General features: G+C 39.4%; 1 protein-coding gene across 3 annotated transcripts in view; it reads left to right on the top strand.

Moving 5' to 3' along the window:
• The window catches only part of LOC126248173 (AP-3 complex subunit delta-1), a 507,526-nt gene that overhangs the window by 111,099 nt on the left and 371,804 nt on the right, over nt 1–24,623 (top strand). For all 3 annotated transcript variants that reach the window (XM_049948943.1, XM_049948941.1, XM_049948942.1), the window contains exons 9-10: nt 19,044–19,093; nt 19,216–19,265. In XM_049948943.1, coding sequence (XP_049804900.1) covers nt 19,044–19,093; nt 19,216–19,265 — 100 coding nt within the window. The remainder of the gene's footprint in view (nt 1–19,043; nt 19,094–19,215; nt 19,266–24,623) is intronic.

Below are 24,623 nucleotides of genomic sequence, written 5' to 3'. Positions count from 1 at the left end.
ATCATGTATTTAACTGTCTGTATTGTTGGGCTAATTAATCTGTTAATGATACGAGTGTCAGATGTAACATATTGAGAACTAATTGTATCAATTAAAAAATGATTACTAAAATTGTGTGGCAGGTGCTGCAATTCTGTATTTGTTGTAGTATTTCCTAGTATGGAATGGTAATGCTAGCCCAACCCAAGTTATGTTACTGAGTAGTGCTGAGAAGCAATGCCTAGGAGGACCGTGAAACAGAAAGTGAAAGATAGTGTGAACGTATGTGAAAAGAAATGTGTGTGGTGAGAGTTTCGTTTCTCATATTTATGTGAACAGTGCAGCCATAAGAAGCCATTAACAATGAAACTGTATTACAATATTTACAAACTGTCAGTTCTTTTTCTCCCTCCCTGCAGCTGCACGTTTCTCATGATACTGAGCTGCAGAACTGGAAGACAATGAGCAATATTTTATTTTTAATTTCTGTGTGGATGTTGGGCATTTCAAGTTTTCTTTGATGTCTTTTTCCATGGTGGCAAAAATGTGAATTTCACCACCATTACCGATGTGTTTTTTTTGTATCGGCTTACAGGTAACATTCCTAATTCATACATAAACTATCCAATCAGTAGTGAAAGAAATTACCAGTAGGTTTATGTGGCACTTGTATACAATGTTCTTCACCAATATAAACATTTCTCTACATAAACAAAAATTAACAAGAAAATATGGACTTCCTTGGCCAACACATAACAATAATTCTTCTCAGCAGACACATTTGAACTTGAGGTAGCTGCCAACATTCAAAAGCAACAAAAATCAGCAACAGCAAATTAAATGTGTTAACATCTGGTTTAGTTACACATAATGACTACTTATTTAGGGTAAAAATGGGTAACCACCGCTACACTACTTGGGCAATGTGTGGGAACTGTTGAGTAATGAAAGATTTTCTTTAAAGTTTTCACCTGAAGTGTTACTTAAATACACTCCTTCTGGTTTATACAACCCACTGCATAATTGCTTTTTGTTAGATGCATTATTGCAGACATAACAGGACAATACTCCTGTCCAGCCACACAGTCAGTTTATGATGAAAAGTCCACAGTGTGGTACATATTTGACAGCTGTCAGTTTTGTACTGCTTTCTGCCATTGCTGTCAAGCTCTGTAGTGTTTTGTAATTGACCGAAGACCAGTGATTGCTGCTGCAACTGTAGTAGGGTCTGCGATCATCTCTAATGGTTGCCATCTTGTGATTCAGTTGCTCACTACATAATCAGATCAGTTTATATTTGCTTTTGTTGTTGAAGTCTTGTCACTGCAGTGCTGATGTATGGATACTTCGTGACAGAAGTCCTTGGTCCTCCAGATGAATAGCATTGACTAGGTTACTAAACTAAATATATGGAGCTGGATTACTTAGCAAGAGGTCCTTGAGGCAAGTATCAAGGAAGTCTGCGTGACAAACAAGAATCTCATCCACGTTGCTGCCCTTTCTGATGTATTAAGAGAAAGCTGACCATGTTCGGGTCAGTTACTTCAACTGTCGTGTAATATTCAAGATTTTGTATGCAGTCACACATTCTCATTCAAAGAGTGAAGTACATAATCAGGTCCTTATTCGAAAACAGCTTTGCCATTTTGTGTTTCGTTCGTAACCTACACAGCAGTTTCTAATTGTGTTTTCATCAGAAAATGTGATGAAACAGCATCTGGTAACAAGATGTATTGTTCCTATTGAGTACTATTGATGCAGGCCACACACCATAATAGCCAAATAAAAATGCTTCAGTACTATAAAGATGCACAGTATATAGTGCAACACAATATTCTTACCCAACATTGGTTTCAATACTGATGATCTTGAACATCTGGGAAATGAGATCATGTGGTAAGAGTTCAGTGTGCACACTTTTCTTGAAAGAACCTACATTAGCTGCCGATTTCCACAGAAAAAGTTCAAGTGAGCTTAAATTCGTGTATGTACTAAATGATCAATATTTTTCATAGTTCTCGTTCACAGAGTGCCAGGTTATTGTGCAGTGAAGTGCATTAAATCACAACAAGGTCTTGCTTGCAGACAAGTGAACACTTTCCTTATGAATTGTGCATCATTTCTCCCAGTAATTAGCAGAATAATCCAAAGGAAGTTCTTGCTCTTGAACAGCGACATTATCATCTACAAGAAACTCTTGGCATGTATAAAAAGTGACGCCTTTGTAGACACACTTTTCCAACATCTGAATATAGGTTCCACATGCATCTTGTGTTAAATGCAGACTCATCTCTTGTGTCCATGCACATAAATTCACATATGTAGCCACTTCAGTATCTGAGTCAGTTTCACAGCTTTCATGAAATGCTTCTTCAAGCACAGGAAAAATCTGAGCTTAAAGTTTGAAAAGAATGTACCCACTTGTAACTTGTGTGCTAGATGTTTCACTCAATTGATACTATATTATCCAAACTACCATCAGTTACTCTAGTTGTTTCTGAAATGATATAGTAGATACATCATCTGCAACAGAGTCCTCTCCAAATTCTGAACCTTCTGCGTGCTCTTCTGTAACCAGCAGTTCATTACAGAATCAGCCAGAACCTCATCTGCCATGGAATTATGTCATCTCCATGAAATCATTTTTAGAGACATAAAAAAGTTCACAAATGTCAGAATGAGCCCTCCAACTATAAAAACCAACCAAAACTGAGTAGTAAAATGAGTAAATAGTATGTCTGTTACATTTAGGTTATGTTTAGGTGTGTGCATAAAGTGTTTTTATCACGTTGCACATTTTTCACAATTGTCCTACGGGTGGACTTTAAACATAAATATCTCTTTTCAGCAGTTATCATCTTCGAGATAATTTGTGGAACAATATTATCTGCAATGCTGATTCTTCGTTAAAAGTACAATTCACAGCACAAAATTAGTAATATTGGTTCTAACTAGAAACTGAATTTGTGAACAACTGTTTTCTTCCTTGTATGGTGCAGAATAAAACTGGCTATAACTACGCTTTATAATGGAGGAAATGATACTGTGAAGTGAATTTACTGTTCTTTATATCAGAATAGTAAGTCCACAGGTGACAAATGCTAGCTAAACACAAAACCAGCTCAGAAGAGAAGTGCCTCAAAGATGATCATAAATATTCATATGAATGTATCGTCTTATGAATGTATCAAGCATACTGACTTAGAAACATAAAATGGTGTTCATACTAACCAGAGAAACTACTGTGAGTATATTAATTCCAATACAGTCGATTGTTTATAGCAGTTAAAGTAATGAGCAATGTTTAAGACCAGTGGTATACATACACTATGTGATCAAAAGTATCCGGGCACCCCCAAAAAGATAAGTTTTTCATATTAGGTGCATTGTGCTGCCAGGTACTCCATATCAACGACCTCAGTAGTCCATAGATATCGTGAGAGAGCAGCATCGGGTGCTCCGCGGAACTCGTGGACTTCGAATGTGGTCAGGTGATTGGGTGTCACTTGTGCCATACGTCTGCACGTGAGATTTCCACACTCCTAAATATCCCTAGGTTCACTGTTTCTGATGTGATAGTGAAGTGGAAATGTGAAGGGACATGTATAACACAAAAGAGTACAGGCCGACCTCATCTGTTGACTGAGAGACCGTGGACAGTTGCAGAAGGTTGTAATGTGTAATAGGCAGACATCTATCCAGACCATCACACCGGAATTCCAAACTGCCTCAGGATCCACTGCAAGTACTATGACTGACAGGTGGGAGGTGAGAAAACTTGGATTTCACAGTCTATTGGCTGCTCATAAGCCACACATCATGCCGGTAAATGCCAAAAGACACCTTGCTTGGTGTAAGGAGGGTAAACATTGGACAATCGAACAGGGGAAAAATGTTGTGTGGAGTGACGAATCACGGTGCACAATATGCTGATCCGATGGCAGGTTACGGGTATGGCGAATGCCTGATGAATGTCATCTGCCACCATGTGTAGTGCCAACACTAAAATTCGGAGGCAGTGGTGTTACAATGTGGTCGTGTTTTTCGTGGAGTGGGCTTGCACCCCTTGTTGTTTTGCATGGCACTACCACAGCACAGGCCTACATTGATGTTTTAAGCACCTTCTTGCTTCCCACTGTCGAAGAGGAATTCAGGGATGGCAATAGCATCTTTCAACACGCTCAAACACCTGTTCATAATGCACGTCATGTGCACCTGTTCCTGTTCCTCCCCGGACAATGGCCACTGTCAACCATCCGTTGCCATGGGTGAATGTATCGTTAATGTCGATACTGAAATTGAGTCTGCATCCACAGAATACTGCTGGTCCATCTAGAAGGGCGTGTGCTGCGACAGATTTGATTGTGTTCTTCTTCTTGTCAGCTGCAGAGGTTGTCATTTCGACATCTTCTATGGTTTTGTAGATTGTCTGTCTTGCACGTCGCCGTTGTCGTCGGTAGCAGTAGGAGTGGTTACACGACAATAACATCCCTGTAATGGACTGGCCTGTCGAGAGTACTATAGAACACCTTTGGGATGTTTTGGAACACTAACTTCATGCCAGGTCTCACTGATCAGCATCGGTACCTCTCCTCAGTGCAGCACCCCATGAAGAATGGACTGCCATTGCCCGAGAAACCTTCTAGCACCTGATTGAATGTATGCCTGCGAGAATGGAAGCTGTCATCAAGGCTAAGGCTGGGCCAACACCATATTGAATTCCAGCATTTACTGATGGAGGGAGCCACCAGCTTGTAAGTCATTTTCAGCCAGGTGTCCAGATACTTTTGATCACATAGTGTTTTTACTATTCTCATTTAAAGGGTTAAATGATGTTGCTGGTGGATGGAGAGAAGATCTAGCACAGCTGAAAGCCATAAAAGCCGTGAAGGAAGAGAAACAGATGAAAGGAGAATTCCAATTAATGAATAGAGTATTATATAAGATGAAATTTGATCCAGTGGCATGGAAATGGTTACTTGTGATTCCAGCTCATCTGCAGCCAACTATCCTGAAACATTTCCATGACGCTGCAAAATCTGGTCACCAGGGATTCGACGCGGACATCAGTGACTAGACACTATCTGAGTGACTGTAAGGAATGCCAGTGATGGAAGCATGTGCTGCAGTTAACTCAGGGACATTTGATATTCATTATGATTATAATGGTGCCATTCTACCAGACTGGAACCAACCTCTTGTGGTGGTACCCAAACTCGACAAACAGTGATCGATGGATTAACATTTGCATTGTGAAAACTCTGGAAAATTCTAGATTCCTTGTAGAAGATTCATTTTGAAGCACGGATTGTGGAAAAGTTTTCCAGTCGAGGCACGTATCGAGATTATTTCTCATCGGGATACCACCTACAAGATAACTGCGTACCACACTCAGACGAATGGCCTCGCAGATTTGTTTTGATAAGGCGTCAACAGATAGCTCCCGATGTACATCGAAATCGGAGAGAGTGGTATACGAGACCACCTGTCATAATGTTTGCGTCTAATACAGAGAACCGAGATGCTACAGTTTTCACACCGATCGTTCTGCTGAGTGTTGGCGAGGCCAAAATAACAAAAAATACACTGTTCTCATTTCACCTCCACAATACTCAGGATGACTATGTGAAACACCTCATCATCAGGACCAAAGAAGTGAAACAGCTGAGTCGCATGTGGTCCTCGGACACTCGGCAGAAGGAACGGGTGTGCTATTATGCCGAGTGCAGGCTACTGAGATAATTCTGGGGAATCGGTATTCATTTTTAAGACTATACGAAAGTGGAACTATGGAGAATGTTTCTAAAATTGTACTTTTTACTTTATCGTATCCTTCGTTGCTTGTCTTATATCGCTTATGAAGTTGAGGATTATGAAACTTCATCAAGAAGACAAAAGCACAGAGATATTTTCATGTCCTCTGTATGTGTCCTATCACGGGCCTGAGGCGCAGATCGACAGTGAGGCCTTCTCGTTCGAGGAAACTGAAGGCCTGCTTGATTATCTGAAAGCTTTGTAGTGAGTAGCTATTTTTCATTTTTGTCATAGTGAAGAGGATGTGACAACTGACAACACAACCTGAATATGAAGAGTCTCCAGCAATTCCATACAGATGACTATGGCCAAGATATAGATCTAGGATGTCCTAGTCAGCTCTAATGAAAAGTGAAACAGCAGGTCGTGTAAGGGTCTCCTAACACCCCCCCCCCCCCCCCCCCCACCGCCACCACCACCACCGTATTCTGAAGTAGCTGCACTCCGCATAGAGGAGGTGGTTCTTTTTCTGTCTATAAGTTTTTTCCCCCCATTCAACCTTCTTGCTGTTTCTCTCAGGAGATGATTACAGATCATTCACTACTCTATATAACTCTCTCAGTTCATGCACAACTTCATAATATGAAAAAATAATATACTGAGCAATGGTCCACGTGGGGAAGCTGGAGCTGTATGTTTCCTAAAATTTTGACTAAATTAGGGAAAGAGTTTGAGGGAGGGAATGCAAGCTGCTTCGTAGCTTTCACACACAGTGAGCTGAGAGCTCCCAATAATACCTGTAGGGGTTGTGACAGTGGATGGAAAAAAAGTGTGTAGGAGGATGGTACAATGCAAGGTGTAGGTTTGTGTGGATTTTTGCTACAAGGACTGTGTGAGGGTTGTGTTTTGTTTTACATTTTTATGTGAAAAGTGTAGCAATACAAGTGCATTAAAATTATTACGGACTGTCAATCTTTTTTTCTGTGTGAGCTGTCTCCACACAACTGCATGTTACTGACAGTGCTGAGTGGCAGAAATGAGACACAGCAGTTAACTTTTAACATTTGTTTGTGAGTGATGTGGTGCAAAAATGTACAGGTCAGTGCTCTTGGCATGGGTTGTACAATTTATGTATGTATTCGGAGCATTACCTGTTGTCTGGGACAAAAATACATGTCAGTAATTATGGCAAAATTCGGTCCTCAGTTGCCATCGAGAAAGACATCAAATAAAGCCCCGAGTCACCCAGTTTCTGCATACAGGTTGATTAGGGATTGAACCCCAAACATTTTGATTTGTGATCCGATACGTACCTGCTAAACTACTGAACGACACTTTGTAATTATGAACACTGTCTTCCATGTATGTATGTATTAAGCTGGGGACCTAGAAACGACGGAGAGACTTCATCGTGCCGTAGCCCACAGTGGTTCCCAACCCCCAACAGGCCACAGTAGTCCAACCCACCCCACCGCCACCGCCCCACACCAAACCCCAGGGTTATTGTGCGGTTCCACTCCCAGTGGATGCCCCCCCCCTTCCCCCCTCCCCGGAGAATGTCTCATACCAGACGAGTGTAACTGTAACATCAAATGTTTGCGTGGTAGAGTAATTATGGTGTACGCCTATATGGAAATGATGTTTGAGGAGCAGTCGCCAACACAGAGTAGATACATCCTGTATACTTGGCTGTGAAATGCTGCAGTAGTTTTTGCTTTATAAGTAAACTGCAGTATATTTAAATTTGATAAAAACAAAGGGGAATCATCAGTGTGTTATAAGAATATAAGTTTATTTCAGTATATACTGTTCAAATAGACAAGATAAGTAGTACAAGAAACACATAATTTGTCTGCTCTCTCTCTCTCTCTCTCTCTCTCTCTCTCTCTCTCTCTCTCTCTCAGTAAATTATTATTTTGTCTACATTTTCAAAAAGTACAAATATGCTTAAAACGAAAAAGTGAGAATGTGTTGTGTAGTTTAAGTGTAATTAATTTTGGTGTGGTAATCCTGGAAGTACAGTGGAATGCAAAGCCAAATGTTGCTTTTTCTGCACTGCCATGTACTCTTCTTTCCCCCTGTCTGAACAAACTTGGCATCAGCGGGTTGTATTGATCTTGTTTCAAATAGTGAAAGTTCTCTTGAAAATGATGTGCAGATGTGCATAATCTAGATTGTAGTTCATAAGTCTCACTTCTCAGCCAATTTCTTCCTCTTGGTTGTTGTGTAATGTAACAGGGATATTTTCCTTTCTGTCTTTTCATCATATAAAACTCTTTTTTATTGAGATACTAAAGATGTGGAAAATATTTCAGTCATCTGTCAGGACCCATTTTATTCTTATTATAGCAGTCGCAATACCTGCCATTGTGGTTTCTGCTGCTATTCCTTCCTTGGTGAAAACACTCAAAATTATTTCAGAGTTTAATGAAGTTTATGGAGACAACAATATGAGCAATGGAATGGTTATAAAATGCTTAGGAGTGTTTAGAGATGATCATACTGATTTTCATGCTGAAGTGCAAAGTGGGCATCTATTATCGCTGAAAAATTTGGCAGGGAGTTGAAGCAAAAGTCGAAGAAAACAGATTCTATAATTTTGTTCTAATCTAATGAGTTTCCTCAAGTTTCAAGAAATGTTTTTATGGAATTCTTACAGGACTGTCAGCAATTGTTAGCTAATGGGGTGACCAAATTGTTCTATGTATACAGGGTGGTCCATCGATCGTGACCTGGCTAAATATCTCACAAAATAAGCGTCAAACGAAAAAACTACAAAGAACGAAACTTGTCCCCTTGAAGGGGGAAACCAGATGGCGCTATGGTTGGCCCGCTAGATGGTGCTACCATAGGTCAAACAGATATCAACTTCGTTTCTTTATTACATATTCGTGTAGTACATAAAGAAATATGAATGTTTTAGTTGGACCACTTTTTTCGCTTTGTGATAGATGGCGCTGTAATAGTCACAAACATATGGCTCACAATTTTAGATGAACAGTTGGTAACAGGTAGGTTTTTTAATTAAAATACAGAATGTAGGTACATTTGAACATTTTATTTCGGTTGTTCCAATGTGATACATGTACCTTTGTGAACTTTTCATTTCTGAGAATGCATGCTGTTACAGCCTGATTACCTGTAAATACCACATTAATGCTATAAATGCTCAAAATGATGTCAGTCAACCTCAATGCATTTGCAATACGTGTAACAACATTCCTCTCAACAGTGATAAGTTCGCCTACCGTAATGTTCGCACATGCATTGACAATGCGCTGACGCATGTTGTCAGGCATTGTCGGTGGATCACGATAGCAAATATCCTTCAACTTTCCCCACAGAAAGAAATCTGGGGATGTCAGATCCGGTGAACGTGCGGGCCATGGTATGGTGCTTCGATGACCAATCCACCTGTCATGAAATATGCTATTCAATACCGCTTCAACCGCACGCGATCTATATGCCGGACATCTATCATGTTGAAAGTACATCGCCATTCTGTCATGCAGTGAAACATCTTGTAGTAACATCGGTAGAACATTACGTAGGAAATCAGCATATATTGCACCATTTAGATTGCCTTCGATAAAATGGGGGCCAATTATCCTTCCTCCCACAGTGCTTCACCATACATTAACCCGCCAGAGTCGCTGATGTTCCACTTGTCGCGGCTGTCGTGGATTTTCCGTTGCCCAATAGTGCATATTATGCCGGTTTACGTTACCGCTGTTGGTGAATGATGCTTCGTCGCTAAATAGAATGCGTGCAGAAAATCTGTCATCGTCCTGTAATTTCTCTTGTGCCCAGTGGCAGAACTGTACACGACGTTCAAAATTGTTGCCATGCAATTCCTGGTGCATAGAAATATGGTATGGGTGCAATCGATGTTGATGTAGCATTCTCAACACCGATGTTTTTGAGATTCCCAGTTCTCGCACAATTTGTCTGCTATTGATGTGCGGATAAGCCGCAACAGCAGCTAAAACACCTACTTGGGCATCATCATTTGTTGCAGGTCGTGGCTGATGTTTCACATGTGGCTGAACACTTCCTGTTTCCTTAAATCTGGCAAACGGTCCAGACACTTGGCTGATGTGGTCCAGGATACCGAGCAGTATACATAGCACACGCCCGTTGGGCATTTTGATCTCAATAGCCATACATCAACATGATATCGACCTTTTCCACAATTGGTAAACGGTCCATTTTAACACGGGTAATGTATCACGATGCAAATACCTTCCGCACTGGCGGAATGTTACGTGATACCATGTACTTATACGTTTGTGACTATTACAGCACCATCTATCACAAAGCAAAAAAAGTGGTCCAACTAAAACATTCATATTTCTTTACGTACAACATGAATATGTAATAAAAAATGGGGGTTCCTATTTAAAAAAACGAAGTTGCTATTCGTTTGACCTACGGCAGCGCCATCTAGCAGGCCAACCATAGCGCCATCTGGTTTCCCCCTTCAAGCTAGACGAGTTTCGTTTGTGGTAGTTTTTTCATTTGATGCTTATTCCGTGAGATATTTAGCCCGGTCACTATCAATGGACCACACTGTAGAATCTTTTAAACAAAAAAGCACTAATATAACACACAAAGTATCAATATACTCGTAAATCGTATAAATTATACTTGTAACATTTCATTTACTATATAAGTATTAGATATGTTACATTCTTTCTAACAAGTACTGCTGCTGACAGTAAACATATGCCAAGGTATACAGCTCCATTTTACTATAGCCCCATATGTAAAAAAAATAAGACAAAATTCTGTAATATTTTTATGAAATATCCTTTGCCATTCACTGTACATTGGCTTGCAGTTTGTATGTACGGTATGTAGATGTAGACTGACAGGTTATAAGCCAAACATCTGGGAGTCAAGTATTTATGTTGCATCTGGGACTAAGCATGTTGGATGAACTTAATTATATCTGTTTAAAATATTACGTGGTAGTATTCTGTGTTCCTCATTTTTCAGCAGGTTTGAAAATGGTGAATTGAGGTGAAAGCAGTCACTATATTTGATGAAATAATGACATATAGATCAATAAACGTAATTGAAAGCATGTGGAAGAGCCATTGGTTAATTGGAGCTTAGAGTTGGTTGGGTGGGTCAAATTGCTAGAGCATTATCCATGGAAGTTATATAGGATTAAGACCCAATCCAGTGAATAGTTTCAATTTGTGACGTGCAGTTGAGATACACTCATGAGCAATTGCATTAGGCACCTCTACCTACACTCTGTTCAGAGTTGCTTTATGACTGACAATTTGGCAGTAACATGTGGAGGGGGCAGCATCCAGCATGGCACACACATGTAACCTTATGTTTCATTCATCTTGAGCTAACTCACAAACAATGCCACATGTAGAGGTGATACTGGTATCTATGGTATCTGTAAGAGTTACACTATGGTCTACTTGCAGTTTTATTTATGGCAAAAAAAGAAAGTTAAGAAAATATATGAAAAGTTTTGAAATTGCATTTTCTGACGATGTTACCGAAGTAGCGGCATACAGGGAACTTTTTCAATACTGAATTTAGGTGTACACATTATGCAAATGAAATCTGGAAAAACTCATTATTTCATTTGCTTCTAACTGGAAACTGTCTAATATCCCTAACAGAAAATAATTTGCTTAATGCTCTTCTTGTGCATCAAGAGGTTTTGGTTTCATTATGAGAAAAAGATGAGAAGTTTTATAATTAACTTATTAGTAAAACAACAACAAAAATGAAATTTATTCCTGTTAATGTAAGTGAGAAAACTTAAATAAGACTACATGAAATGGTAGAAAGTAAAACTGCAATACAAAAAACACTACCTTAGTATTGTAGCAGCTATACTGCAAACAGTGAGAGATATGAAACTTCATGACAGATTAAAACTGTGTGCCGGACCGAGACTCGAACTCGGGACCTATGCCTTTTGCAGGTAAGTGATCTACCATCTGAGCTACCCAAGCATGACTCACGACCCATCCTCACAGCTTCAATTCTGCCAGTACCTTGTCTCCTACCTTCCAAACTTCACAGAAGCTCTTCTGCAAACCTTGCAGAACGGGTCATGAGTCGTGCTTGGGTAGCTCAGATGGTAGAGCAATTGCGCGTGAAAGGCAAGGGTCCTGAGTTCGAGTCTCGGTCCAGCACACAGTTTTAATCTGCTAGGAAGTTTCATATTAGCGCACACTCTGCTTTAGAGTGAAAATCTCATTCAGTGAGAGATATGTATTTTGTGTTGCAAAGACTGAATTCGTGAGGTGAACTTCGATCAGACTCAGTTGCTGATAACGGCCTGTTTACTAAAATGTTGAAATTTGAGAAATATAACATTGCTAGGCAGCTGCTTACTATTGTAAACTGTGCACTCCAGATGTTCAACTGAATTTCCCTGATCTGCATTTCTGTGATGCCAACAGAAAAGACTCCACTGACAAGATTCTCATCGCTATCACAATGGCTTGAAGTGTCACTGTCAAACTTGTTATTTAATGAAATGATCATTTTCTAGACTAAGTTTTCCAAAGTAGGTTCATTCTGTTGTGAATTTTATGTGATGTGCTACATATGATTGATAGCTTTATTGAAGTATCCAGAGATGACTGCTCTAACAACTTCATCGGTGAATGATTAGACAGCTAACATAGTAAATTTATTATTATTCTTGTCAGTGTTAACTTTAATGTGAGCTCACACCAGTTATATTGGGTTGAAATGGCAATGATGAAGTGGCAGCCTAATGACTGTATGGCCACTACCAATCATAGCATTATATCAATATGCTGGAAATAGCAATATTTGGTAGAAACAGTATTGATATATTCACAATATCGATAAATTTACCAATGTATCTGTGTATATACTATTACTGGGATTGAATGTAAGTTATCACATCTTGTCAAACTTAACCAAACAAAATTAGAAAGTGGAAAATCCAGGATGAAATAATGTAATATTATGAAAAGGATAGTGGCTACTCACCATATCGCAGAGAAACTGAATTTTCAAAGGAGAAACTTTAAAAATGTTATGTTTATGTTTTGATGACATACCATATTTACTCACTGTGCCTTTGTTTTTGGAGCCAGGATTCCTGAATTGATACTGTTTTAGTATTTAAAGTGACACTACTTTTCTGTATTACTCCTTTGAGCAAAAACTTTGATATTAAGAACTTAAAAATTGTCAATGTTGGTGGTTTCCAAATACTATTTGCAGTTCAGAACAACTGTTTTTCCCTCTGAGAGCTATATTTACCAGCTCTAAACTTCCTCTGCTGTAACAGCAATGGAAATGTTAGAATCCAGGCCAAAAAATTAAATTTCTTGAGGAGATGTGTGATGACAGATCTATCATAAAACAAATGTAAATAATAAGAGATTCCTTTTGCAAAACTAACAATACTTTTTTTCCAAATAAAAACTGTTGCTTTGACTAATAAAAAATAATCAATATTTTACCTACGATACATTGTCAACATCGATACCACTCAGGTGATTTATTTAAAGATTGATATTTCAATACTTAATAAAATTTTATCATCTCTGATGTGCACACACATGTCCAATCATAAATCTCATATCTGGGGTTTCATATCTGGTTGTTTCTGAAGGGATGTTAATTCCACACATATTTTCTTCAATTATCGCTTACTTCGAAATCGTGAGCACGTTGTAACCTGTAAGTGGTAAGGAGCATTACCAAGAACAATTGTTGACAGTTTTTCCACATTTGTTATTATTGAGCCTTCAAATTGCTTATTGAAAATATTATGATTCATTTCTTCAAGGTAATCTCCTTTCTTGGTTCATTTAAAAATTAGTTTGGGAGAAAGTTTTTCAAGGTTCTGCATGCAAAGAATAAGTGTTGCCTTCATTGGCAACAGGCATTATCTTTATAAGAATGTAGGCTTCTGCAGCCAGTGTCATAGTGATTAAAATTCTTCTGGATATTATGCCGCATCATTGCTAAAAACTAACAACAATAATAAACTAAAACCAACGTTTCGGCCGAATTGTAATTGCAATTCCTCACGGAAGGCTGTTGCAATTCGGCCGAAACGTCGGTTTTAGTTTATTATTGTTGTTAGTTTTTAGCATGATGTGGCATAATACCCAGAAGAATTTTAATCACTAAGGCATTATCTTTAAATGTGTTGCTTCCCCAGCCCAGATGGAGAACCTCATCCATGTTCTCCTTGGGTATCTGTCTTAAAAGTAGGCATTGCCATACAGGTATGTATTCTTTTTCCATCAACAGTGTATGCCCACAGAAATTATTGTGAAAGCCCAAGTTGTGCTGGACTCTAAATAACAATGTGCACTACCTGGAAAAGGAACTGCTTCCTTAAGGGCGACCAGCAATTTTCAGTGTTGGATGTTTCTTTCTGCAATAATAAACACAAACACATTACACTCACATCCTCAACAAATTAATCTGTGTCGCAACAATTTTTTTCCACTCAGAGTTCTTAGAAATGATGGTTTTCCACCTTCTTCTTGTTTCTTGAACATACCATTGCCATGCTTTGTTAACAGATGGGAGGCAACTTTTAATGTTTTCCTTCTCAAAGCAAGCATGTAATGCCCAAACTGTTTCTTGAGACTGACTTCTTACAGCAAACCCCGGCCAAGGGATTAATATTCAACTCCACTCATAATTTTTTATGAACTTGCTTCTCGCCTCATTCATTATTACCCAAAACACGGCATATTATAGTAATAACAAATAAAATATTAATTACAACAACCTTAGGAAATGAAAATAAATAAAATATAGCACAGGACAAGAGGGAAGTGTTTAAGTGTGGGGATGAGGGTGTGGCAACAACTGGTAGTTGTGAGAGCAGATGAATGCATTCCATGCTTCCCACTTAAGCCTCATCCTATAATTCCTTCATAGCTGTTGATCTTGAATTAATCTTCAATAGAGTATAGTAGTTTGTAACAAGCTCTTTCACCTCTGTGATAATCTTTGTGAGGAAGACTTCCTGATCCAGGGTTGCCTAACCTGTGTCCGCAATTCACAGATATTGGTCAGTGTGTGCTGAACACACACAACCACTCATAGGTCTCCCAGATGTTCTCATGTTATTTAGTATTTTTAATTCTTCAAAGTAAGATACATATCAACAGTCAGTAGGATGATTTTGTGTGAAAGGATAGTTTAGTCTTCTGCAGTGTCCACCTGTTCTCTTCCAATCACTGCAAACAACACAATCATTTCCCTGCTTCTCCAGGAAAATAGAAACAGAGCATTGTTACCCCTATTTAAGCTTTCTTTAGTGAGTAGAAATGCTACACAACCTTTCCTTCGTAGTGTGTTGCATCAGAACTTACCGAAAAGTTTCTCATTTTGTTTTTCCCTATACTGGAGATGTGAATACTTTGTAACTCTCTTGTTCTCTTGACCTTTCTTTGACAATTCAAAAATATTTATCACAGACACTTCCAGCAACCAGACAAAAAGTTTTCTCCTCCACTTCAGTGTAGTCTGAAAAATCATTATTTTTTTTTAGCAAAGAAACATACTTTTTCCAGCTACTTTGCAGATGATGTGCTGTCATGTCATAAAATGCATAACATCAGGCCACCCTGAACAACCCAACACACACATTAATGTGGCATCAGGTGAGCTGTCACGATAAAATAGATGCGCGTTTTATAGTTTTAGGCCTAAAATAGGAAACCAACCAAAATTCTATATAGTATTTCACAGAAATGACAAGAACCATAAAAATGACACTTAAATGCCCGGAATTGTATGGGTAAATAATAATAACAATAATAAGAAAATAGGAGAATATTTTGCAGAAGGTGGAAGTTTGATCTCCTTCTTCTCCTTCTTCTTCTTGTCCTTCCTTTGTCAAATTAAGCTCTCAAATATGAAAAATGGCAAAAAAGCTTCTAACCTTGTTGATGAATATTTTGAACATAGTGCAAACAACTTCAAGGACATTTGTGGGTCTCAGATAGAAGGCTTACATGTAAAAACTTGAAAATTTTGGACCAACATATCATACGAAAATGCAATCAAATAAAATGGAGTGTAGTGAAGTCATGAATTGGAAAGGTAGATGAAGTATATATTCAATTGACATACATATACATCCATACTCCGCAAGCCACCTGATGGTGTGTGGCGGAGGGTACCTTGAGTACCTCTATCGGTTCTCCCTTCTATTCTAGTCTCGTATTGTTCGTGGAAAGAAAGATTGTCGGTATGCCTCTGTGCGGGCTCTAATCTCTCTGATTTTATCCTCATGGTCTCTTCAGGAGATATACGTAGGAGAGAGCAATATACTGCTTGACTGAAACTTCCTGGCAGATTAAAACTGTGTGCCCGACCGAGACTCGAATTCGGGACCGAGTTCGAGTCTCGGTCGGGCACACAGTTTTAATCTGCCAGGAAGTTTCATATCAGTGCACACTCCGCTGCAGAGTGAAAATCTCATTCTGGATACTGCTTGACTCTTCAGTGAAGGTATGTTCTCGGAACTTCAACAAAAGCCCCTACTGAGCTACTGAGCGTCTCTTTAACAGAGTCTTCCACTAGAGTTTATCTATCATCTCCGTAACGCTTTCACGATTACTAAATGATCCTGTAACGAAGCGCGCTGCTCTCCGTTGGATCTTCTCTCTCTCTTCTATCAGCCTTACCTGGTACGGATCCCACACCGGTGAGCAATATTCAAGCAGTGGGCGAACAACTGTACTGTAACCTACTTCCTTTGTTTTCGGATTGCATTTCCTTAGGATTCTTCCAGTGAATCTGTCTGCCGTCTGCTTTACCCCCAATTAATTTTATATGGTCATTCCATTTTAAATCACTCCTAATGCCTACTCCCAGATAATTTGTGGAATTAACTGCTTGCAGTTTCGGACTTGCTATATTGTAACTAAATGATAAAGGATCTTCTTTCTTTCTATGTATTCGCAGCACATTACACCATCCGTGTTGAGAAGCACTCCCCACTCTCACATAAGTTTCCAATTAATGTACAGTCACATTTTTTCCAGTAATTCCATACATAATAGTTTTGTAACAAATGATAAGTAATTTCAGGTGCAACATGTTTGTTTTGTCTGTAATGATCTTCAGACGTTTGCCACTAAGAAACAGCTAGAAAAGCAGTACTACTTTTGTGTGGAAAAAGTATGTTTTGATATAAATTGTCATTATTTTGAACAGAAATTATATTTGACTATAATGACACACTCAATGCATTAGGCAGCTTTCTACAGTGACCAGCCTCTAATTTATCTCATTCATCACTTAAATCTTTATTTTAAGAGGAATAACCACCACTTGAGCCAGTGTCAAATTTCTCTTATTCTATATTATTTATTTCACAGCTTGACTCGCCACTCGCTTTGAGAAATTTCTCGACTTCATCACTGAGATGAGTGGACTTAGATGGAAATGTCATATCTGCTGACATACTTTAGTAACTGTAGTGTCTTAATATAATTAATTTCATCATTGCTTTGTGGAATTTGTGAAAATATATGCTGGAAGAACGCCACACAAAATGGTACCATAATGAGGCTCTTGTACTGTATGACAAAGAGTTTGGCTTTGGAAATACGTTGATCACTGAGTAGGCCGTAGGATTGGAACTGGAGAATTAACATGTCTCACCCAGTTGGCCATTGGTGTGAAAAAGATTAAATAAATTAGAAAAAAGATTGGGCAGCAAGCATAAAAGTAACAGGAAAATATGTTGACATACAGATAAAACAATAGAAAAATTCTCTTTCATTAAAAAAAATACTGACTTTTCAATTACCAATCTGTAGTCATTAAGATTCAGACAGTTTATTTGCTAATGAAAAGCAGGGCACAGCTGCAATATAAGTATGAAGTTAGAATTTGTTCTTCATGCACAAATCTGTATCATATTTGTCTCTGCGCACCTTCTGTGGAGAGCTATTTGTTGCTCTTGTCATTACCACACCACATACTTCCTCCAGCTTTACCATTATTTGTACATATATAGACTATATCAGGCCCTGTTCTTTGCTGTATAATGTTGGTTCATTAATTAGTAGCATCAGTTTCTGGAGTATTGTGAGTAATTCACGTATTTTGTACAGTTTATGAAAATGTGAAGCAATCACTTTCCATTAGTTCTATTATTGTGGAACAGTTTTTATCACTTCTGTTTTCAATTTCTGGCTCTTAACTTCTGTTGCTCATAAACTAAAATTCTGAGTAAAAAATATTTTTTTTATTGTTAACATGCTTCTCTGCATGGGCATCCACAGAAATTTATCCAAAAGGGGCATTATTTCAAAACTGCCATTTTTATACAACTGATTTGACGAGTCTAGCACATATAGTGCCTCAAGAACTAAATTTGACAAGCCCTACAAAACTTCTTTTGTTTCAAACATTTGATATATATTCACTGAGTATTTTTTTAGGTTGATTACTCTGATACCAAAGTGGTAAGTATGTTTCATTAGTATACACCAGGCATATATTTTTATATTATTTGTATTAATATGAATACTACTATCTAGATTTAGTGATCTGAAACTGCATCCTTCTTATGATTACATCCAGAATATTCAAAGAGTTACTCACAAAAATATTTTTATTCATATATCAATAATGTTAATTGCACTGAAAATTTAAAATGTCAAGATGAGAAGAAACTGGAACAATTGAGAAAATACTGTTAGAAAAATAAATTAATAAATAAACAAATTTCAAATTAATAGTCTTCAAATTGGAGCAAGAGAAAAAATCTTAAAAAGACTACAGTATTTGCCATTGTTATCAGGAGCTCAAAATCTGTCATTTAGTAGAATAATGGGTAGTCACCAATGTACAGGATTTCTTTTTAATAAATAGAAAATTTAACCACCAGATTAGATTACCTACCACCTCCTCTCACCTCCGCACCCCCCCCCCCCCCTCTCATCCACCCATCCTCCCTCCCTCCTCCCTGCCCCCATGTTTGCCCATGTGGGGCACACATGCTTCTCTGTTTTGTTATATGATAGTTTAATTGTAATTAAAGATATAGATTAGCTTAATACTATAGTGAAAATTCACATTTCACAGATAGGTTTTAATTTGTCAGTAATCTGCACTGGTTTCCCCCCCCCCCCCCCCCCCCCCCCCTGCGTCCTTCAGATCACACTGAGGGAAATGTTGTACCTTCTGGTGCACCCAGCCTCCTACAGAAAAATAATTTTATAATTTTGCTTTTTATGACTGAAATTTGTTGTTGCTGTTTTATTCAGTTTTATATCTGATTTAAACTTGTCTTTTTGTTTCAGTACATCTGCAATGTCTCTGCTGTATGAGTGTATCAACACTGTAATTGCAGGTATAAGTTATTTTAAAGTGATTCTTTTTCCAGAAATGTCATTCAGTTCATATTTTCTTAACTATTTCATAGGTTATTGTGTAGTGCAGCAATTTAAAGGCAGGATTTCTTTGTAATTTCAGTACTGATATCCATTTCTTCAGGGATGCCCAACCATAGTGCCTCTATTCAGGTAATTATTTATCCGATTCTTATTTTACAGAAAATTTTAATGTAGTAGTGTGACTGTACTCAGAAAAATACTTTTTCTTTTTGTTGATAAATTGAAATAGCGGTTGCCAAAATGTACATATCTAACCTTTTTCTCTTGAAGCTTAAGTACAATTTTGTAACAGGACTTAGAAACATATCATCTGTGAATAAAATATCTGTCCTTAGAAAAATTAATTGCATGTTTTGAAAGTATTTAAAAAGGTTAGTAATTAAGTGGCATAAAATAGTATGATACATTTAACTTGTGCTCAGTAAGAGCAGGGTTCCAATCTCTACCGCACCATATGGATATAGGTTTTCTGTAGTTCCCCTAAAACACATTGTGCAAATCCCATTATGAATCTTTTAACAGTACCATAGCTACTTTCTTCCCATGTTGCTATTAAATCTCACATAAAGCTCCATATCTCATCCATTTATGTTGATATGTTGTTAAACTCTAACTTGCCTTTCTTCATTAAGAATGAATGTATTAACTACAGGGTAATGACTACTGTAATAATGATTTATTGAGGAAAAATAATTAATTGTTGCCTTCCTTGTGACTTTGTTTGATATATTTCCCATGGTTAACATCAAATTTTGTATAGTACATAACATGATGTCCTCCTTTTTACTTAAGGAGGAGACATCAGCATGAAAAACTGTGAAACACATCATAAAGTTGTTAACTTTTGCAAATACTTTTAAAAACAAAAGTTGATCATCAGAAAGGAATTAGGTAAACAGTTGGCATATTCACAAATATTGTATTGGTAAATTGCCCTCTGTTGCTGAATGCAGTGAAAATTATTTAACACATACATTTAGTTCTGGAGGATCTTTGTCTGGCCCCCTCCGTGTCTCTCTGCCCCTCCTCGCCCCCTCCTCCATATATCTGTCATTCTCCATCCTCCTGTATCTCATGCCTCATGTGCCAAACTGACCCTCCCCCCCCCCCCCCCAAAATAAAAAAAATAAATAATTTAAAAAAATCCTCTGCCCTCCCATTTTCTGCCATGATTACTCTTTCCTTTTTCTGTTGTGCAGCTATCCTCTCCCCCAGTATATTGGTACACCAACCCACTCCCCAGTATTATTCATACTTTCCCCTCCTCCCAAGATTATGTGCACCTGCTCTTCACCCCAACCCCACTCCTTGTATATTCTGTACTCTACCCTCCAATATTTTTGTTGCTCCCCATATATATTTTGGTTCACCTTGCAATCATAATGCCTCCACCCCTCCCCAAAAACACTTGTTTTGTCCGCTAAAATTTGTTTTGCCTCCTCAAATTTTGTAAGTTCTCCCCCCCCCCCCCCCCCACCCCCATCAAATATTGTGCTGTGCTTGCGTTGTAGTGCTGCTTAGTCTTGCTTTTATAAGTTTCTTTTGTGTCTGTTTCTTTTTGTCCAGTATTAAATCTGCTAGAGAAATATACACTGGGACAAATGTTTAATCATATTATAACTACATGAAGAAGATGGTGACCTTAGCTCTTTCACCAAGTGATGGGTGTGATTGTCACAGCTCCATCTTCTATTTCCTACCAGCCCTAATTTACTCTTTGCTACACAACTTGGCCTCATTTGCTACACTTATGCAAGAGAAAATATGGAGCACGTGGGGCTGTTCCTATAATTCTCGATGTGGCATGGTGATGCTAATGGATAACTCGCGTGTCAACTTTACATTTGGGAAAAGTGAAAGAAGCAGATAAAATTTTAGTATTGTAGTTGACAGAACCAGCACTGTAGCTTCAGTCGGCTCACTCTGAAGATGACCAGGAGGTATACAATCAAAATATTAGAAAGAGAAGATCTAGTCTATATGGCTGCACTCCTGAAATTTAATGGATGTATTATTGTGTTATTTACAGTTCCTATCAGACTTTGCACAAAGGCTTGGAAAACAGTCTTTCCATCTGAAATTTTTTCATATTTCAGTACATATTGAAGTTATCACTGTCAAGTACAGTTGTTTTACCATCTATTGATTGCGTGTTTGTGAATCGGAGAACATTTGCAGTCAAAACAAAGAAATTTCTTAGTAAAAATATGCTGCAAATTATCATATGAGGTAGGGGGTGTAATGCTCTCTCAGTTTGTAGCCAGAAGCGTCTTCTGGGTAGTTCTAAATGGCTAGCATATACAGGTGTTCAATTAGTGCTAGCTAGGCGAAGGTTTGGTCAGCCTGGGATTGCAGGACTGGAGGCTACCTGCTCAACACCTCCAGTCCTCTGTTAAAATTAGTATTACAGCAGCTACTATAATTTATCACAGCGGAATATTGTGTTTTTAAGAGAGCCCATGTGGTGGTCTGCTCAACCAAACTACAGTGTACCTTAGTTTTTCAAGAGATACAGATCAGTCCTTCAAATTCGTCTAAAACTCTCTGTAGATTTCATAGACCAATCGTCAGAACCAATGCTCAAACCAATGAGGAAACATGGGCAGCAAATTCTCCCAGTAAAGTTTCTTCTGAACAGAAAATTGTAGAGTAATTAATTATACACTCCTGGAAATTGAAATAAGAACACCGTGAATTCATTGTCCCAGGAAAGGGAAACTTTATTGACACATTCCTGGGGTCAGATACATCACATGATCACACTGACAGAACCACAGGCACATAGACACAAGCAACAGAGCATGCACAATGTCGGCACTAGTACAGTGTATATCCACCTTTCGCAGCAATGCAGGCTGCTATTCTCCCATGGAGACGATCGTAGAGATGCTGCATGTAGTCCTGTGGAACGGCTTGCCATGCCATTTCCACCTGGCGCCTCAGTTGGACCAGCGTTCGTGCTGGACGTGCAGACCGCGTGAGACGACGCTTCATCCAGTCCCAAACATGCTCAATGGGGGACAGATCCGGAGATATTGCTGGCCAGGGTAGTTGACTTACACCTTCTAGAGCACGTTGGGTGGCACGGGATACATGCGGACGTGCATTGTCCTGTTGGAACAGCAAGTTCCCTTGCCGGTCTAGGAATGGTAGAACGATGGGTTCGATGACGGTTTGGATGTACCGTGCACTATTCAGTGTCCCCTCGACGATCACCAGTGGTGTACGGCCAGTGTAGGAAATCGCTCCCCACACCATGATGCCGGGTGTTGGCCCTGTGTGCCTCGGTCGTATGCAGTCCTGATTGTGGCGCTCACCTGCATGGCGCCAAACACGCATACGACCATCATTGGCACCAAGGCAGAAGCGACTCTCATCGCTGAAGACGACACGTCTCCATTCGTCCCTCCATTCAAGCCTGTCGCGACACCACTGGAGGCGGGCTGCACGATGTTGGGGCGTGAGCGGAAGATGGCCTAACTGTGTGCGGGACCGTAGCCCAGCTTCATGGAGACGGTTGCGAATGGTCCTCGCCGATACCCCAGGAGCAACAGTGTCCCTAATTTGCTGGGAAGTGGCGGTGCGGTCCCCTACGGCACTGCGTAGGATCCTACGGTCTTGGCGTGCATCCGTGCGTCGCTGCGGTCCGGTTCCAGGTCGACGGGCACGTGCACCTTCCGCCGACCACTGGCGACAACATCGATGTACTGTGGAGACCTCACGCCCCACGTGTTGAGCAATTCGGCGGTACGTCCACCCGGCCTCCCGCATGCCCACTATACGCCCTCGCTCAAAGTCCGTCAACTGCACATACGGTTCACGTCCACGCTGTCGCGGCATGCTACCAGTGTTAAAGACTGTGATGGAGCTCCGTATGCCACGGCAAACTGGCTGACACTGACGGCGGCGGTGCACAAATGCTGCACAGCTAGCGCCATTCGACGGCCAACACCGCGGTTCCTGGTGTGTCCGCTGTGCCGTGCGTGTGATCATTGCTTGTACAGCCCTCTCGCAGTGTCCAGAGCAAGTATGGTGGGTCTGACACACCGGTGTCAATGTGTTCTTTTTTCCATTTCCAGGAGTGTAGTTGATGTGTGAAATTAGTTTCCTATCACTACAAGAAAGGGATGTGTGTTTGAAACTTTTTCTCTTTTGGTATTCAGAAATCCTAGAACAAATTGTTGGATTGTAGAAAAAATTGCTGGACATCGGTCCAATGCCTTTGAATTTTTTTGTAGTGGTAACATTTACCTCCTGTCAAGCAATTACTGTGCTGGAGTATAAACAGTTCTGGGGGTACTCTGCAGTAACTGAACTGCTCTAGTCTTTTAGTTTTAGCAAGTGTGTTGTATCTTTCAGTGAGATGCATTTGGAAACACCATAATTATGGAAATAATGAATAACCTACAGGGCAACTGCGTTGAAGACTATCCTATCGCGAAGTAAGGCAGGCAAAGCTTACAAAATTATTCAGCTTTTATACTCGCCTTCAGTTCAGAAAATTAGCCCAAGCATTTTAGAGGCAGCTTCATATGTCATAAATTTGGCCATATTACACATAAGATGTGAACTTTGGGTTCCATTATACTCTTGTTGCTTGCCAGTCATAGATCTCTTTCTTCCTTTTTATCTTAAAGCAGGAGTGGTACAAATTGGGAAATTAATTTGTATTACATCATGTATTGTTACTGTTAGTTCCCCCCCCCCCCCTCCCCCATTACAACCAGACTTCGCTGAATACTATATGCCACTGCTGTTTAATGTTTGGTTGGTTTGTGTGGGGAAGGAGACCAGACAGCGAGGTCATCGGTCTCATCGGATTAGGGAAGGATGGGGAAGGAAGTCGGCCGTGCCCTTTGAAAGGAACCATCCCGGCATTTACCTGGAGCGATTTAGGGAAATCACGGAAAACCTAAATCAGGATGGCCGGACGCGGGATTGAACCGTCGTCCTCCCGAATGCGAGTCCAGTGTCTAACCACTGCGCCACCTCGCTCGGTGCTGTTTAATGATCTGCCTGGTTAGCATTTTAACTAAACCTTGACCTATTTTGCATGACCAACTTTCATATCATCACCAGGCAAATCATCTCAGAAATCAAATTTTTTCCAACAGACCTGTATAGTTATTCACTGTGACCACTCACAACATCTCTGCTGATAGACTCCTACTGCCCACTGTTGTGATCAGAGATGCATGTTTATACATTTTCACAACTCATCAATGCAATTGCTTGCTAGTCTTGTGTACATATTGATATTCGGGCAAGCTGTGAAAATAGTAACCTTACAGACTCACACCAGATGATTGTTTATCATTGTATTTCTTGGAAAGCTGTGCAGAACAGACCTTGCATAAAAATATATTTGTTACCTGAAGATTTGAAAATTTCATTCAAATACACATTAATATCACTTCTGTCTCCTCATTTCATACTGTGTTACTTCTTGCTTTGTAAACATCTCCTTTATTAACCTTCTACCGAGCG

This window comes from Schistocerca nitens, chromosome 3 (genome assembly GCF_023898315.1).
Source record: "Schistocerca nitens isolate TAMUIC-IGC-003100 chromosome 3, iqSchNite1.1, whole genome shotgun sequence".
NCBI lineage: Eukaryota > Metazoa > Arthropoda > Insecta > Orthoptera > Acrididae > Schistocerca > Schistocerca nitens.
This window is presented reverse-complemented; position numbering and strand designations above follow the sequence as displayed.